Raw genomic sequence first — 18,346 nt, forward strand, 5'->3', positions numbered from 1 at the left:
GTGTTCTTTTCGTCGGTGTTGAGGCTGACAAGGAATCTTAGTAGTGCAAAGATAATCCATGGAGTTTGAGCAGGAGAATCTGAAAATAGTTCATAGTTCTTTATTTTTTTTTTTTTTCTTTTTTTTCGGAGCTGAGGACTGAACCCAGGGCCTTGGGCTTACTAGGCAAGCGCTCTACCACTGAGCTAAATCCCCAACCCCTAGTTCATAGTTCTTAAGTAAGAGGTAAAACTCAGGTTGCATTATTTGAGGCCTCAAATAGGAGCTAATGATAATATATTTGTGAATAGGAAACATAATTCACAGGAAAGCGGGGAAGCATTTGGAAACAGAAACGGGTTGAAAACTGAGGACCTCCTTCTCAGCTGGACATGTGGCCTAGGTTATTGTTTAGCTCCTGAGTGGTACAATGAGAGAAAAACCAAAAGCCCAGGTCCCGAGGGCTCATTTCTTCTATTGGTGGACACACTAACAAGGCCCTTCTCATCCCACCTGGCAGTGTGAATTCTCAGTCAAGAAACGTGTTTAGAATTTCTTCCAATTCATTTCATGGTGTCAGTATCCAGCTTATGCTGGTCAAGTATCTAATGTTTGGGAAAACCAGCTGTGGCATCAGAAGTGATTGACAGAAATCAGAATTGATCCTATTGTTCTCTTCTGCCCCATGTCCTATAGAGTCTTCACAGTCCCACCTTACAATCTATTTGTGGCCATTTCTTGCTCTCCTGCCAGCAAGAAAGCTTCTTGTGGAGTGCCCCATAACCCTTGTCATCCACAGTACCTTGCACAGTAGACTGTCACAAGGGTAAGAGTAAAGCATACTGAGAGGCCATGACAACTGACTCTATTCAGCTGTATGATCTCCCCTATCAAAAGGCACCTGAACACCTTCTCAGAGGGTTGGGAACTGTTTGGAGCGCTAGTTGCCATAATTCTGTCCTGATCCTATACAAACTTCTCTCTGTCTCGTGTATAGGGAGGTGGGTGAAAGTTTAGGGACAGGGATGAAAGTGTTGGTTGTTGAGCTGAGGGATGCATGAACTGTGAAGCTCTCCTTAACTGCTTCTCTTGAGACTGCTTCTGTTGAGCAGATGCAGACCCTGGGAAGATGTGTTGCAAGACTGCTGTGTGCTAATAAGTGGAAACTGAAATGACTCTGCCAGCCAGCTGCTTCGTCGGGCTCTGCTCAGGAGTAGACCTCATTGTTGATGTGGATTGTCTTTCTCCTGCGTTTCCACACACACGAGAGGGCCGCTATCTAGCAGTGCACATGGTTGCTGGGTATCACGCTCATCTGCATGTGCTGGTCACTGTGGCTTATACACAGCACTTCTGTTGGCAGTTTATGTTTATTACTGCAGAAGTGAACATCTGAAGTCCAGGCCATGAGTAATATTTATTTTCATTTAGCATTACTGGGGAGTTTGTTAGACAGTACCCTGTTCCCCATCTTTGGCAGGAGGTTTTATAGCCTTCCCCCCTGGTTTTCAGAGAAGGATTTATATTACAAATTCATCTTAAATTTATTATTGCAGGGTTTCATTTGCTTTAATTTAGAAAATTCCAGGCTTACTTTATTTTGTATTTACAAGATTCCAAATTCTTTTCAACTGGGAATATGGTAAAGATATTATTTGTGGTTCGAGTCCTGTACTAATTTGGTTTGTTTTAGAAAACAAACCACTTAACAAAAGGAAAGAAGAACTGAGGTTTTCATTTTGTCCTTAATTCTGTACAGTCTAATGTGGTTTTGTTCATCTTTCCCACAGGTCCACGTCCAGCTCTCAGAATGGCACCGTGCAATCTTTCTTCCACAGGCTTGGCTTGCATACATGACTCGAGCTTACCATGCCATTTTACAGGTGAGGCTGCCCCAAGGGGTCTGCTGTGTGTGGAGGGGGAGCTTTCTCCCCTTATCACTAATTTTATAACGCTGTGTATTTACTGTTTTAAGAATTTTCTCTCTGGGGCTGACAACACTGCTTCTAATGTCCCAGTGAGAAACAAAGTTCAACTGCACGGAGGTCCCTCTGGGAGAACAGTGAGGTCATTGGGTTATTTAAAGGCATGGATGAAGTTTATTGACAGGAGTGGGGGTTATCCCAAATAAGCCTCCCTGGAAAATCTTCCTCCAGCATGCCTGGTTTCCTTAGAGCTGCACAGATGAAGCCCCCTTTCCCTAGGCTTCTATAGCCCATACCTCTCCCCAACACCCCAAGATCCCATGCTATTAAGGCAGAGTTGTACACAACTGGTTAGGAGTAGGTGAGTCTTAGGTGTGGGTCTGTGGCCTTCCCCACCTTCTCCTACTATGGAGGAATGTCAGTGTCCAACCATCCCAGCTGGATTGTTCTTTGCAAGCGATACAATTTACTTTCCCAAGATGGGAGAGTCTTCTACCCGGAGGATCATACTGAACAAGTGTAAGAGACTTGGAAAGAAGAACACTATCGAAAATGCCGTGGTTCCTTTTGCTCATAAGAAATATGAGGCTCACAGGTACAGAAAGATAGAGATAATCCCATGCGTGCTATCGGACCACCACGGCCTAAAACTGGTCTTCAATAACAATAAGGGAAGAATGCCCACATATACGTGGAAATTGAACAATGCTCTACTCAATGATAACCTGGTCAAGGAAGAAATAAAGAAAGAAATTAAAAACTTTTTAGAATTTAATGAAAATGAAGATACAACATACCCAAACTTATGGGACACAATGAAAGCTGTGCTAAGAGGAAAACTCATAGCGCTGAGTGCCTGCAGAAAGAAACAGGAAAGAGCATATGTCAGCAGCTTGACAGCACACCTAAAAGCTCTAGAACAAAAAGAAGCAAATACACCCAGGAGGAGTAGAAGGCAGGAAATAATCAAACTCAGAGCTGAAATCAACCAAGTAGAAACAAAAAGGACCATAGAAAGAATCAACAGAACCAAAAGTTGGTTCTTTGAGAAAATCAACAAGATAGATAAACCCTTAGCCAGACTAACGAGAGGACACAGAGAGTGCGTCCAAATTAACAAAATTAGAAATGAAAAGGGAGACATAACTACAGATTCAGAGGAAATTCAAAAAATCATCAGATCTTACTATAAAAACCTATATTCAACAAAATTTGAAAATCTTCAGGAAATGGACAATTTCCTAGACAGATACCAGGTATCGAAGTTAAATCAGGAACAGATAAACCAGTTAAACAACCCCATAACTCCTAAGGAAATAGAAGCAGTCATTAAAGGTCTCCCAACCAAAAAGAGCCCAGGTCCAGACGGGTTTAGTGCAGAATTCTATCAAACCTTCATAGAAGACCTCATACCAATATTATCCAAACTATTCCACAAAATTGAAACAGATGGAGCACTACCGAATTCCTTCTACGAAGCCACAATTACTCTTATACCTAAATCACACAAAGACACAACAAAGAAAGAGAACTTCAGACCAATTTCTCTTATGAATATCGACGCAAAAATACTCAATAAAATTCTGAATTCAAGAGCACATCAAAACAGTCACCCACCATGATCAAGTAGGCTTCATCCCAGGCATGCAGGGATGGTTTAATATACGGAAAACCATCAACGTGATCCATCATATAAACAAACTGAAAGAACAAAACCACATGATCATTTCATTAGATGCTGAGAAAGCATTTGACAAAATTCAACACCCCTTCATGATAAAAGTCCTGGAAAGAATAGGAATTCAAGGCCCATACCTAAACATAGTAAAAGCCATATACAGCAAACCAGTTGCTAACATTAAACTAAATGGAGAGAAACTTGAAGCAATCCCACTAAAATCCGGGACTAGACAAGGCTGCCCACTCTCTCCCTACTTATTCAATATAGTTCTTGAAGTTCTAGCCAGAGCAATCAGACAACAAAAGGAGATCAAGGGGATACAGATCGGAAAAGAAGAGGTCAAAATATCACTATTTGCAGATGACATGATAGTATATTTAAGTGATCCCAAAAGTTCCACCAGAGAACTACTAAAGCTGATAAACAACTTCAGCAAAGTGGCTGGGTATAAAATTAACTCAAATAAATCAGTTGCCTTCCTCTATACAAAAGAGAAACAAGCCGAGAAAGAAATTAGGGAAACGACACCCTTCATAATAGACCCAAATAATATAAAGTACCTCGGTGTGACTTTAACCAAGCAAGTAAAAGATCTGTACAATAAGAACTTCAAGACACTGAGGAAAGAAATTGAAGAAGACCTCAGAAGATGGAAAGATCTCTCATGCTCATGGATTGGCAGGATTAATATAGTAAAAATGGCCATTTTACCAAAAGCAATCTACAGATTCAATGCAATCCCCATCAAAATACCAATCCAATTCTTCAAAGAGTTAGACAGAACAATTTGCAAATTCATCTGGAATAACAAAAAACCCAGGATAGCTAAAGCTATCCTCAACAATAAAAGGACTTCAGGGGGAATCACTATCCCTGAACTCAAGCAGTATTACAGAGCAATAGTGATAAAAACTGCATGGTATTGGTACAGAGACAGACAGATAGACCAATGGAATAGAATTGAAGACCCAGAAATGAACGCACACACCTATGGTCACTTGATTTTTGACAAAGGAGCCAAAACCATCCAATGGAAAAAAGATAGCATTTTCAGCAAGTGGTGCTGGTTCTACTGGAGGGCAACATGTAGAAGAATGCAGATCGATCCATGCTTATCACCCTGTACAAAGCTTAAGTCCAAGTGGATCAAGGACCTCCACATCAAACCAGACACACTCAAACTAATAGAAGAAAAACTAGGGAAGCATCTGGAACACATGGGCACTGGAAAAAATTTCCTGAACAAAACACCAATGGCTTATGCTCTAAGATCAAGAATCGACAAATGGGATCTCATAAAACTGCAAAGCTTCTGTAAGGCAAAGGACACTGTGGTTAGGACAAAACGGCAACCAACAGATTGGGAAAAGATCTTTACCAATCCTATAACAGATAGAGGCCTTATATCCAAAATATACAAAGAACTCAAGAAGTTAGACCGCAGGGAAACAAATAACCCTATTAAAAAATGGGGTTCAGAGCTAAACAAAGAATTCACAGCTGAGGAATGCCGAATGGGTGAGAAACACCTAAAGAAATGTTCAACATCTTTAGTCATAAGGGAAATGCAAATCAAAACAACCCTGAGATTTCACCTCACACCAGTGAGAATGGCTAAGATCAAAAACTCAGGTGACAGCAGATGCTGGCGAGGATGTGGAGAAAGAGGAACACTCCTCCATTGTTGGTGGGATTGCAGACTGGTAAAACCATTCTGGAAATCAGTCTGGAGGTTCCTCAGAAAATTGGACATTGAACTGCCTGAGGATCCAGCCATACCTCTCTTGGGCATATACCCAAAAGATGCCTCAACATATAAAAGAGACACGTGCTCCACTATGTTCATCGCAGCCTTATTTATAATAGCCAGAAACTGGAAAGAACCCAGATGCCCTTCAACAGAGGAATGGATACAGAAAATGTGGTACATCTACACAATGGAATATTACTCAGCTATCAAAAACAACGAGTTTATGAAATTCATAGGCAAATGGTTGGAACTGGAAAATATCATCCTGAGTGAGCTAACCCACTCACAGAAAGACATACATGGTATGCACTCATTGATAAGTGGCTATTAGCCCAAATGCTTGAATTACCCTAGATCCCTAGAACAAACGAAACTCAAGAAGGATGATCAAAATGTGAATGCTTCACTCCTTCTTTAAATGAAGAAAAAGAATACCCTTGGCAGGGAAGGGAGAGGGAAAGATTAAAACAGAGACTGAAGGAACACCCATTCAGAGCCTGCCCCACATGTGGCCCATACATATACAGCCACCCAATTAGACAAGATGGATGAAGCAAAGAAGTGCAGACCGACAGGAGCCGGATGTAGATCGCTCCTGAGAGACACAGCCAGAATACAGCAAATACAGAGGCGAATGCCAGCAGCAAACCACTGAACTGAGAATAGGTCCCCCGTTGAAGGAATCAGAGAAAGAACTGGAAGAGCTTGAAGGGGCTCGAGACCCCAAAAGTACAACAATGTCAAGCAACCAGAGCTTCCAGGGACTAAGCCACTACCTAAAGACTATACATGGACTGACCCTGGACTCTGTCCCCATAGGTAGCAATGAATATCCTAGTAAGAGCACCAGTGGAAGGGGAAGCCCTGGGTCCTGCTAAGACTGAACCCCCAGTGAACTAGACTATGCGGGGAGGGTGGCAATGGGGGGAGGTTTGGGAGGGGAACACCCATAAGGAAGGGGAGGGGGGAGGGTGATGTTTGTCCGGAAACCGGGAAAGGGAATAACACTTGAAATGTATATAAGAAATACTCAAGTTAATAAAAAAAAAAAAAAAAAAAAAAAAAAAAAGAAAAAAAAAAAGAAAAAAAAAGAAAAAAAAAAAAAAAGCTTTTCAGTTTCATGAGGTCCCATAAAAAAAAAAAAAAAAAAAAAAACTGCAAAGCTTCTGTAAAGCAAAGGACACAGTGGTTAGGACAAAACGGCAACCAACAGATTGGGAAAAGATCTTTACCAATCCTACAACAGATAGAGGCCTTATATCCAAAATATACAAAGAACTCAAGAAGTTAGACCGCAGGGAAACAAATAACCCTATTAAAAAATGGGGTTCAGAGCTAAACAAAGAATTCACAGCTGAGGAATGCCGAATGGGTGAGAAACACCTAAAGAAATGTTCAACATCTTTAGTCATAAGGGAAATGCAAATCAAAACAACCCTGAGATTTCACCTCACACCAGTGAGAATGGCTAAGATCAAAAACTCAGGTGACAGCAGATGCTGGCGAGGATGTGGAGAAAGAGGAACACTCCTCCATTGTTGGTGGGATTGTAGACTGGTAAAACCATTCTGGAAATCAGTCTGGAGGTTCCTCAGAAAATTGGACATTGAACTGCCTGAGGATCCAGCTATACCTCTCTTGGGCATATACCCAAAAGATGCCTCAACATATAAAAGAGACACGTGCTCCACTATGTTCATCGCAGCCTTATTTATAATAGCCAGAAACTGGAAAGAACCCAGATGCCCTTCAACAGAGGAATGGATACAGAAAATGTGGTACATCTACACAATGGAATATTACTCAGCTATCAAAAACAACGAGTTTATGAAATTCGTAGGCAAATGGTTGGAACTGGAAAATATCATCCTGAGTGAGCTAACCCAATCACAGAAAGACATACATGGTATGCACTCATTGATAAGTGGCTATTAGCCCAAATGCTTGAATTACCCTAGATCCCTAGAACAAACGAAACTCAAGACGGATGATCAAAATGTGAATGCTTCACTCCTTCTTTAAATGAGGAAAAAGAATACCCTTGGCAGGGAAGGGAGAGGCAAAGATTAAAACAGAGACTGAAGGAACACCCATTCAGAGCCTGCCCCACATGTGGCCCATACATATACAGCCACCCAATTAGACAAGATGGATGAAGCAAAGAAGTACAGACCGACAGGAGCTGGATGTAGATCGCTCCTGAGAGACACAGCCAGAATACAGCAAATACAGAGGCGAATGCCAGCAGCAAACCACTGAACTGAGAATAGGTCCCCCGTTGATGGAATCAGAGAAAGAACTGGAAGAGCTTGAAGGGGCTCGAGACCCCAAAAGTACAACAATGTCAAGCAACCAGAGCTTCCAGGGACTAAGCCACTACCTAAAGACTATACATGGACTGACCCTGGACTCTGACCCCATAGGTAGCAATGAATATCCTAGTAAGAGCACCAGTGGAAGGGGAAGCCCTGGGTCCTGCTAAGACTGAACCCCCAGTGAACTAGACTATGGGGGGAGGGCGGCAATGGGGGGAGGGTTGGGAGGGGAACACCCATAAGGAAGGGGAGGGGGGAGGGGGATTTTGCCCGGAAACCGGGAAAGGGAATAACACTTGAAATGTATATAAGAAATACTCAAGTTAAGTAAAAAAAAAAAAAGAAATAAAAAAAAAAAAAAGAAATAAAGATTGGCTTGAATGGATAACAAAAAAAAAAAAAAAAAAAAAAAAAAAAAGATTGCATGTGCCGGGGGTAAAGCAGTAACTGAGCACTTGCCTAGAGTGGATGAGGCCCTGGGTTCAATATCTCTCACCCAGAAACATTTCTTAAAATAAAATTATGTTAAAAAGAAAAAAAAAAGAAATATGAGGCTTGGGACATCTGTTTCTCTCTTACACACACACACACACACACACACACACACACACACACACACACACACACACACTTTAAGGGTGGGAAGAGTGAGAGACTAGGAAGGGAGAGTCAAGCTGTGTCTTCTGATTGAGAGAACCAGTGCAGTCATTGAGCTCACAGCAGCTGTGGGCATCTGTAGGAGACCCACATAACAGTGAGCTAGTTGGCACTTGAACATGGACTCATGATCCCCTACCCCTTGCCGAGGAGCCGCTGATAGTTGATGACATCTCAAGAGAGGAGAGCGAGTCTTCTCTAAGAGTGTTGCTCCTTGTAGGTTGATAGGTTGATCAGGCTCCAGTGGCCCCACCCTCATGAGTATATCAGCAATGCAAATTGGACTCTGTGGATTATTAGAACCAAAACCAAAGATATGAAAAAGGGAGGTAGGGGGAGGAACCGGGAGTGACTATGATCCAAATACAATGTATGGGAGTCTCAGTGAATTGATACAAATATTACATTAAATAAAAGAAATGTAAGGCATAAATATATAGTTACACTTCTATTTAAATGTACATATTCCTATGTTTCTGAGTCCCATCCAGAGCCTGCTTCTAAGCTCTATTCTCTTCTGCATGTTTTGGCCTCCTGAATACCCAGCTTGACTGTCCCAGAGTATCTTGTCTTGAGTGCCTCCCACACTGAGCTCAGCACTTGTCTCTGTGTGGAGCCTGCCTGTATCTTTAGGCCCACCTCTTGACCATTCTCTCAGACATTTATATTTCTGCTTTTCCAAATTTGTAAGACTCTGCAAGCATCCCTAATGTCTTGGATTTCATACACACTGTTCTGTTCTCTCAGGTACTGCCCTTTCTGCATACTGTTCTGTTCTCTCTCAGATGCTCCCTTTTTTGTGTGCCCATCCCATTTTACCTTGTTCTTTAGATTAGTTATGTGTTGTACTTAACTCCTGTCCTGAAAAGTCATTGTTAAAATGGTGTGTATGTGCCTGGTCTGAGATTACTTAAGTAACGTGTCTCAGAAGATTTTCATGAAGTGCAAGGAATCCTAGTGTTAGGGGTAAAAGTGCTGGCCGCCTTATAGGGGTTCAGAGATGAGAGCCAGGGGATAGTTGGGGAGGTAAGGCTGATTGACTGTCTGGAGTTTTGTGTTCCCTTCTCCAATTCAAACCTCAGTGCAGCAGTGCAGTCATTTTAGCGCAGAACTGATCAACAGTGTAGAGCTTCTGATTCAGTAGAATTGAGAAAGGGAGACAGAGTCTCCACTCAACCGCAGGCAGACCCTTCTAAAGTGCTTAGTCTGCAGCCCACACCTTGATCAGCTTTGTTTTAGTGTCCCCAAGGTAATCTGCACCTGCAAAGCTGCTCCTCTGGAATTCCTGCTTCCTGCTTTTCTTGTTATTTTGCCAGTGTTTTATCCTTCCCAGTACGGGAACCCCTTTTGTTTTGAATAGACCCTGGGTGAAGGAATGACTTTCTCATGTCTGCATACTTCTGTAACCTCACTGTACACCACCAGACAATTGATTTCTATTCAAGAGGCATGAGAGTAGCCAGAGCACAGGCTTCTCCATGTTCATGCTTCCCTTAGTCGTTTGCAGGTCTTCCTGGCAGGGCAGGGTGCTGAACTAACTTGCAGACACAGAGGGAAATAAAATGCCCCTTCCTGCTGTGAGTCCCTGCCCAGTAAAGGAAGCTACAAGCCCACCAGCCATTTCACTGCAGGATGCTCCATTGTTAGTGAAAGAAGGAACAAAAATTCTGCAAACACCTGGAGAAGGAAATGAGCAATTCCTGTAGACAGCTGAGAATTGGTGTTACTTTAGGGAAAGTAGGGTTAAGTTAGAGAGTATTGTGATACAATTCAGACTTTGCAAAAGCCTCCATTTTCCCCATAATTGTTATTATTTATTGAATACTTGTATGTAGCTAATACTTAACAAAACTATTTCAATCTTTACAGATACCCAGTGAAGTGTATATTATTAAGCCCATGAGTAATGATGTTATAGGTGGACAATCAGGGAAGGAAAGCAAATAGTTCAAAGCCAACAGTTGGTAAACAAGAGGAATAGAATTTAATTTGGAATCTTCTGATTCCTGAGCCTCATGTGATTGCCTAATACCATCATTAATTGTAATAACAAACAACACAAGCTTGTCTAACATTTTATTTACCTATTACATTTATTAATATAGTGTTTGTGTGTCTGTGTGTATTTATGTCTGTCTGTCTGTCTTTCTGTCTGTGGATGTGTGTGTAAGCATGCATGTGTGGAATATGTACATATGTGGAAATAAGTCGGCTTATTGGAACATGTTTCTCCTCCGACTGTGTGGGTCCAGGGTTGGAGGCAAGTGCCTTTGCCTGCCCTGTAGAAAGGACAAATGCATTTATGAAAAGTCTTTTAGTTTTAGTGATATAGGCCTAGTATTCTCGTCAGCGAGTGTAGTGGTGTATGTTTGTTTACTTTCACGTAAGATCTTTCCTTTGGGTTTTACATTCAGTTATATTGAGAATTGGTGAAAAACGGTAAACTGGAAAGGTTCTCTTTCATAAGGACTTGAAAATTCAGCAGTGTGGTATTTGTCATTCTTCCCCCCCCCCCCCCCTGGAACTGGGGACCGAACCCAGGGCCTTGTGCTTCCTAGGCAAGCGCTCTACCACTGAGCTAAATCCCCAACCCCGCTATTTGTCATTCTTACCTGACAAGTGTCTGTGTGCTTCAGCTGATGAGTTTCTTGTTTGGATTCATGCATTTGAAACTTTAAAAAGTATCACAAATTAATTGGAGCAAAATTGAGATCCTTGTTTGTACAAGAGTTCATGTCCTGGAGGTGTCTTCTGTTGCATTAGCTGTGGGTACATCCAGCTGGTGCTGAACAGGTTGGTAGCATTGAACTTGACCCGTTCGAGGGGCTGTATTCTTGGCCACCCTTAGGAGACAGGCTGAAAGGTTTGCATTCTATATTACGTTCTTGAGGTATGTAAGACACAAGTCTTACCTTTTAAAGTCTGAACCCCCAAACTCCAGCCCCCAAACATTTTAAAAATAGTTAAGTATTACTCTATAATACAGAATCTGATGTCATGTCCAAGTTAGAATCCACCAGTAAACTGTTATTTTAATTACATTAAATAATATCATTGATAACAGAGTAAAGGAATGAACCCGATTGTAGTAATATAGTGAAAACTGTGAAGTTTAATAATTGAGGGTGTTGGCCTTAAAGAAAGAATATTAACTCTATTTCTATTCCATGACTGAAGTTGAGAACTCTATTTCTATAAGAAGTAGAAATGAAACGCTGGTGATTCCTTTTTTTCCCTTTTCTTTGTCTTTGTTTTGTTGCTGTTGTTGTTGCTGTTGTTGTTGTTGTTTGAGGTATCTTTTTTATTTTCACAAGATCTACTCACCACAGAGTTAGCTATCTCAGAAAAGTAGAATGACTTCTCTGTGACATTTTTTGTTTTGTTTTTGTTTTTAAATCTTATCTTTTATAAACTTTATTTTTTTGTTTTTATTGGATTTTTTTAAATTTACATTTCAAATGTTATCCCCTTTCCCAGTTTCCTGTCCATAAACTCCTTATCTTTTCCCCCTCTTCCTTCTTCTTTTTTTATTGTATATTTTTTATTTACATTTCAAATGTTATCCCCTTTCCTGGAAACCATCCATATACCCCCCAATTCCATCTCCCTCCCCCTTCTTGTATGCTCCCCGACCCAACCACCCACCCCTTTCTGCTTCCTTGCCCTGACAATCCCCTACACTGGCAGGGGGGTGTCCAGTCTTGGACCAAGGGCTTCTCTTCCCATTGGTGCCCAACAAGGCATCCTCTGCTACATACGCAGCTTGGAGCCATTGGACTCTCTATGTGTACCCTTTGGTGGTGCTTTTGTTCCTGGGAGTTCTGGTTGTTTTTTTTTTTTTTTCTTTCTTACACACATCTTAAGTATTATATTCTCATCTATTTAATTTTCTGCTCTTCTGTTGTGACAGTGGTGCTCAGACCTCAATCTCTGTATAACTAAATTATCAGTCGCTGACCATTGCCATGTAGGGAACTTTACAGTGAGACCCATGAGTATCACGTCTGCTTTGAATGGCATCCTGAAAGCATGCACTGCACTGGATCGGCCAAGCTCACATCCTCTTTAGGACTGGCCTCTAGGGAATGCAGGGATTCTCTGAGCAGGGATGTGAGTGCTTCCCTCACTCATGCTTGTTCCAGGTTTACTGTGCCAGCGTGGCCAGTGGCCACAGGACCTCCATCCTTCGGTCTGCGTGCTGATTCCTCCTGTGTGGTTTGCAGGGACGGATAGCAGAGCTGGAGCTGCAGTTGCAACATGGCAAGGAGGGCCCCGAGGAGGTGCAGTACAAACGAAGCACGGCCTGGCTCTGGTAAGGGGACGGCATTCTGCGGCACCCTGTTGTCCTGGAAAGTGAGCAGAGAAGGAAGCAGTGGATGCCTCAACTGCCCCTGTGATGGTTGCATTACCTCATGTGAGCTGGAGGTGACTGGAGAGGCCCCATAGGTTCATTTTCATCTACTCCCTAGATATGATAAGGAACACTGTTTTCAGAAATATATACGTGTGTGTGTGTGCGCATGCATGTGTGTGTGTGTGTGTGTGTGTGTGTGTGTGTGTGTGTGCGTGCATATATGTGCATGTAGGCGTGCAGGTGTAGGTGTGTAGACATTCCCATTTCCCGGTGTCTATGAAGAACTGGCACCAGTATCCTCTGTAGAGTGTAAAAGCCACTGAAACTCATGTCTCATATCTACAGTGTAGAGTTTCCATGTAACCTTTGACATCCTTCTTCATATAAATCACCTCTAGATTACTTTGGTAACTTATACAGTGTAAATTCTGTGACTATCCTTGTGCCGTATTGTTTAGAGGATATGATAAGAGTCTAGACATATTGAATCCAGACACAATTTTGCGTAAATACATTCATCTGTGTTGGTTAAATCTATAGATGTAGAACTCACAGACACAGAGGGCTAATTGAATATGTCCATATTTTTTTTTTCCTAATGCAATGTGGGAATGGTTTGGTCCCCTCCATGTTGTTTCTTGTAAGGAATTATTTTAGTCCCTTTGAATAAAAAGTGATTTTCCCACCCAGGTCATTGCCATTCCACATCAGATGTAGTCTAGAATTGCTCCCCTTCTCCGTTCACTAGGTTATCTTCATGATTGGGACAGTCCTTCTACCTCAGGGCTTAGTTCCTCAGCAGATGTCCCTAGGGTGCTTCTACTATATCACCTAGAAGTGTGGAATCCTAAGACATGTAAAGCAACACAGATTGTTATGTAGTTTGAGAAGAATAGTTTGTCATATTAATTGATGAGGCAAACAGAGAATCAAAAACCTAAATAGCTTTGCCTATATCCACACATTGCTTTATTCAAAATTAAAAGTTGCTTGGTTATAGAAAATAAAATCTTTAGGTATTTAATTCTGTTGATTCATTTCATAGACTTTTGATAAAAAGCAATGGATTTATTATTAGAAGTTAACAATTTTGGCTTCACTTCCTATTTTTTTAATGAGTATGGGTATTTTGCCTGTGTGAATGTACATCATGTGCATACAGTATCCATAGAGACCAGAAGAGAGCATCAGATTACCTAGAACTGGAGGTACAGGTGGCTATGAGCTACCATATGGGTGCTGGGAACAGAGCCCAGGTCTTCTGGAAGAGCAATCAATGCCCTTAACCACTGAGCCATCTCTCCAGTCTCCCTTTTTGCTATTTTGAGATCTAGTTTTAATATATCATCTGTGATAATTTGACAGGAATGGTATATTTACTGCATTCTCAAAGATATAGACCTATAGACATAAAGCCTCTAATGAAACTCACAAGCTAAATGGATGTATCGGGAAGAAATAGTTTTGGATGTTTCTTTAGCATAGTACAGACTATAATAGACAACTAATAAGCAACTGAGAGGCCATTTTGAAATGAGCTTTTCAGCAACTTTATTAGAACATAGTCCCAATCTAAGTAAAGACATTTCTCTATTATATCAAATGTATTTATTGTCTGTTGTGTATCAGGCATTCTTCTGAGCATAGAAGAACAGCATTTGTTGTTGTTGTTGTTGTTGTTGTTGTTGTTGTTCTTTCAGGCCTTATAAACAATTGAATTGAAATATAATATAAGCAAACAAACAAATGGGATAGGATAGATTTTATTAGGGCAAAAGAGGTAGAGCGTGAATGGGCAGTGGTGAGTGGGAGGAGTTGAGGGTAACTCTCACCCATAGAAAGTTCTAGAGAGCCTGTTTAATAATATGGTCTTGAGACGAGAAGTGATGGAGTGAGGCAGTCTAGAGCCCAGGGAAGAACCCTGTGACTGGCAGTGAGTTTAAAGGAGTGTAGCTAGAAAGTGAAGCCAGGATAGCATGAAAGGAACAAGGAAGGGACGAATGGGCAACACAGAGTTCTGGAGATCACAAGGTCTCTGTGAGGGGATAACATTGGTGGATTTGAATATGGGCATCCACTTTCTGGTTTGGAAGGAGTCTTATGAGGATGAAGTCAGATTTTGTGGACTCTACTGCAGCAATTCAGCCAAACGATGGTAGAGTCTTTGGCTAAGGCAATAGCAGGAGAAGAATGAAGTAAATAGATTTTCAATCTGTTTTGAAGACAGGTTCCTAGATTTATAATTTCATAGATTTAAATTATTGGTTTAAATGGAAGATGGACATTAAGGGTAAAACACTGATTGAACAAATGAAGCTTCTACTGACTAAGTTAGGAAAAATGGCTGCCAGGACAGCTAACTTCATCTGATTCTGAATCTGAAGGATGTGAGAGACCCAATGAGGTCTAAAACTAAGGATTCCAGACAGGTATGAGTGTAGAGTTCTAAGGGGATGTAAGGATCAGAGGTATCAGTTTTGGAACCATTGTCATATTGGTGACAGCTAAAACCATGATGGTAGAGGAAATTTGTAAATAAAGAAAATTTCAGAAGATTGAGCCCTGGACTGCGTCAGCATTTACAGGAGGAGAGGATGCAGTGAGAACCATGAACCAGGCCGGAAACTAGCAGTCTGAATAGGAGATGACTGAGGAAGCATTGCATCTCCAGAGTCAAGAACAGAGGGGACCCAAGAAGGGGACCAGCATTGTGTCAGATACTGACGGTGGAGACTGGGAACTGAGTGCTCAGTCTAGACTCTTGAAAGTCTGAAGGGAGCCGATGGGTGAAGTTGTGGGATAAGAGCCAGACTAGTGATGGACTTGAAGTGGAAGGAGATGAACTCGAATTAGGCATAGTGATGCTTCTCTGAAGTTTTGCTGCATAAGAATAGTAGTAGTGGTAGTAGTAGCAGCAGCAGCAGCAGCAGCAGCAGCAGCAGCAGCAGCAGCGGCGGCGGCGGCGGCGGTGGTGGTATAAGTAGCAACTGGAGGCCTTTTCTTCTAAAAGCACAGATATTACAACATCTTCACTTGCAAAGGGCAGGGATACGAGAAGGGACAACTGGTAATGCAGCAGAGAGAAGCGAGCCTCCAGAAGCTCGATTGTGACCATGCGTGCATGATAGTTGACAGCTCCCCACTCATCACTACTACACACTGGACAGTAAAAGATCACAGCAAGTGTGGACAATCAGTAGATAAGTGTGTCATTGAAGTACTTCTTCAAATATGCTTGTGCTTTATAAGAGCAATTTGCAAGTATGTGAAAAATTCAACTCTTAATGATGACTCATTCTCAGTCATGCTGACTTGCTAAGAATTTATTATATGTCAGATGCAAATATTTATGAATTTTATATTCATGAAAAACCTTGAGTTACTGAGCCTCGAAATGGCTGTGTGGTTCAGAGCACTTTCAGTACTTAGAGAGGACCCAAGTTTGCTCCCAGCTACAAACACTTGAAAGTCTACTTTGATGGGATCCAGTGCCCTATTCTGACCTCTGTGGGCACACATATGTATGTGGTTCACATATAGACACATACATATTCATATACACGCATTCCCTCTCTATCTCTCACAAAAACACACACACACACACACACACACACACACACACACACACGTACTCATACATAAAAGTAAATCTTTAAAGAATTTTTAAAAATATAAATTTGACACAGTGCTGTCTACTGTACCTCAGAATTTCTTTGTTGGAAAAGATGTTATAATCTAAATATTTACACTAAGCATACCTACCTCCCAGCCCACAGGTACTATTATCTTCTTTTGGCTTTGGTATAATTGTACAGCCAAAATTTGAAGTTGTATTTTATATATACATGCAATGATTTCTGTATATATAATTTGTATACAACAAATTGATTTTGGTGAACTCTTCTGCAAAAAGGGGAGAGCAGTATCACTTGGCTGCCATAACAGAAATACTGTGGGCTGGGTGGCTTCAACATCAGAAGCTTTCTCACAGCTCTGTAGTTTGAGAACCAGCATGTCTGGCAAGTCCTCACATCCTGTGCATCCTCATGTTGGGGAAACAGAGAAAGGATCAGGCTTCCTTATGCCTGTTCCTATGTGGGCCCTAAGCCTATCTTATTTGGCTCTGACTCCAATTAGTATCATGTTGGGTATATTCAATATAGGCTTAGAGGAAGGTAACATCCAGTCAAACAAAGGGTGCCTGTGCACCCACCATTGCATTGGGATGGCATTGACACAGCTCCACGTGTCTATCCTTCTGGGTGACATTTTCTCCTTTCCTATCTACTAAGAGAGCCTACAAATGGGAGACAACACTGACTCTGACATAAAGCCGTTACCACTGTCTTTTCCCCCACCCTAGCTCTGCACATGTACTTTTAAGACCCGGAGGCAGTGCTGGAAGTTTTAAAATTAACTTTCTTGCACTGATCCTTTATTTGTGCATCAGGGCATATGATCATGCATGGACCACAGTGTTCAAGTGGAAGTCAGGGGGAGCTTGTAGGAACGTGGTTCCTGGGGATCACATGTAGGTCATCAGGTGCCTCTGTCTGCTGAGCTGTATGACCGGCATTTGGAAATTCTCCTAGACTGATGGATAAGAGGGCAGGTGTAGCTCATGGTGTCATATCAGCTCGTGTCTATTTCCATCTTCCCTGCAGGGTCAGAGACATGCTGACAGATGAGATCACCAAGACAGCTGCGAAGTAAGTCCTTTATTCTCCTACTGACCTATTAACAAACCACCCACTTCCTGACAGGCCCACACGCTCTCTCCATCCACAGCATTCATAATATTAAGAACTATAAAGTATTTTCTGGGTTATTTTTATAGAAAACCATTGTTATTCGTGTTAGCTCTATTAATTCTCACCACATGCCTTTTTGTGCAAACACAGAGAGACTGCTACAAATACTTAGCTTTTCATTGAAATACCCAACTTGAACCCTTAATAAAATGCCATGTGGTTTGGCTTAAATTTAAAGGATTATAATTTAGTTCAAGGAAGACAAATGAATTCTTGAGAATGTGAGTTACAATGGATCTACAAATAAATTATTAAATCTCAGTTGCAATGCAGCAAAGTAGGGCCTCCTCTTACATTTCTTGGAAGCCATGGGCTCCGGTGCATCTAAAAATCAGATTCTAATTAGCAGTTAATCTGACCTTGGGTGAACCTCCTCAGCTCTACGATAACCTTTTAAAAAACAAAATTCATATATACCACATTTGTACACATTCAGTAAACGGCAATGCCAGTCATAGCCTTGTGATGGTTTTAACAAAAATGACTCGAGTGTTACTTCTTCAGGCTTTTTATTTACCTTCAGGCAAAGCTCACTAAAGAAATTACACCCTAATGAACTTACTTGCGGAGCAGTCTCTGCACGCTCTTCTGCTAACAAGCTGACTAATTGTTCCTGGCAGCAGAGATGCAATCGGTGGCTTTCATATCTCCTCTCCACTGTCACCTTCTGCCGTTGTGTTGTGTGGCTCACTTCCTCAGTCTCCAAGTGACATAAGCACATCCTTGCCCTGGGATTTCATAAGTCCTGAAGCCCATATCCTACAGAAGTATTTTAGTGCAATATTATGTATCTTGGTCCTATCCTGGGACATATGGTATAGCTAAAATGATTTGGCATCAGGGACAGCAGAAACAAACAGCCACTTAATTGTCG

The 18,346-nt window shown here is 41.6% G+C and overlaps 1 protein-coding gene across 5 annotated transcripts in view; it reads left to right on the top strand.

The window, feature by feature from the left end:
• Focad (focadhesin) overlaps positions 1–18,346 on the top strand; it is a 321,997-nt gene that overhangs the window by 244,122 nt on the left and 59,529 nt on the right. For all 5 annotated transcript variants that reach the window (NM_001427695.1, XM_039111093.2, XM_017593754.3 and 2 more), the window contains 3 exons: positions 1,770–1,862; positions 12,531–12,619; positions 17,326–17,370. In NM_001427695.1, the coding sequence (NP_001414624.1) occupies positions 1,770–1,862; positions 12,531–12,619; positions 17,326–17,370 (227 nt within the window). The remainder of the gene's footprint in view (positions 1–1,769; positions 1,863–12,530; positions 12,620–17,325; positions 17,371–18,346) is intronic.

This window comes from Rattus norvegicus, chromosome 5 (assembly GCF_036323735.1).
Source record: "Rattus norvegicus strain BN/NHsdMcwi chromosome 5, GRCr8, whole genome shotgun sequence".
Taxonomy (NCBI): domain Eukaryota; kingdom Metazoa; phylum Chordata; class Mammalia; order Rodentia; family Muridae; genus Rattus; species Rattus norvegicus.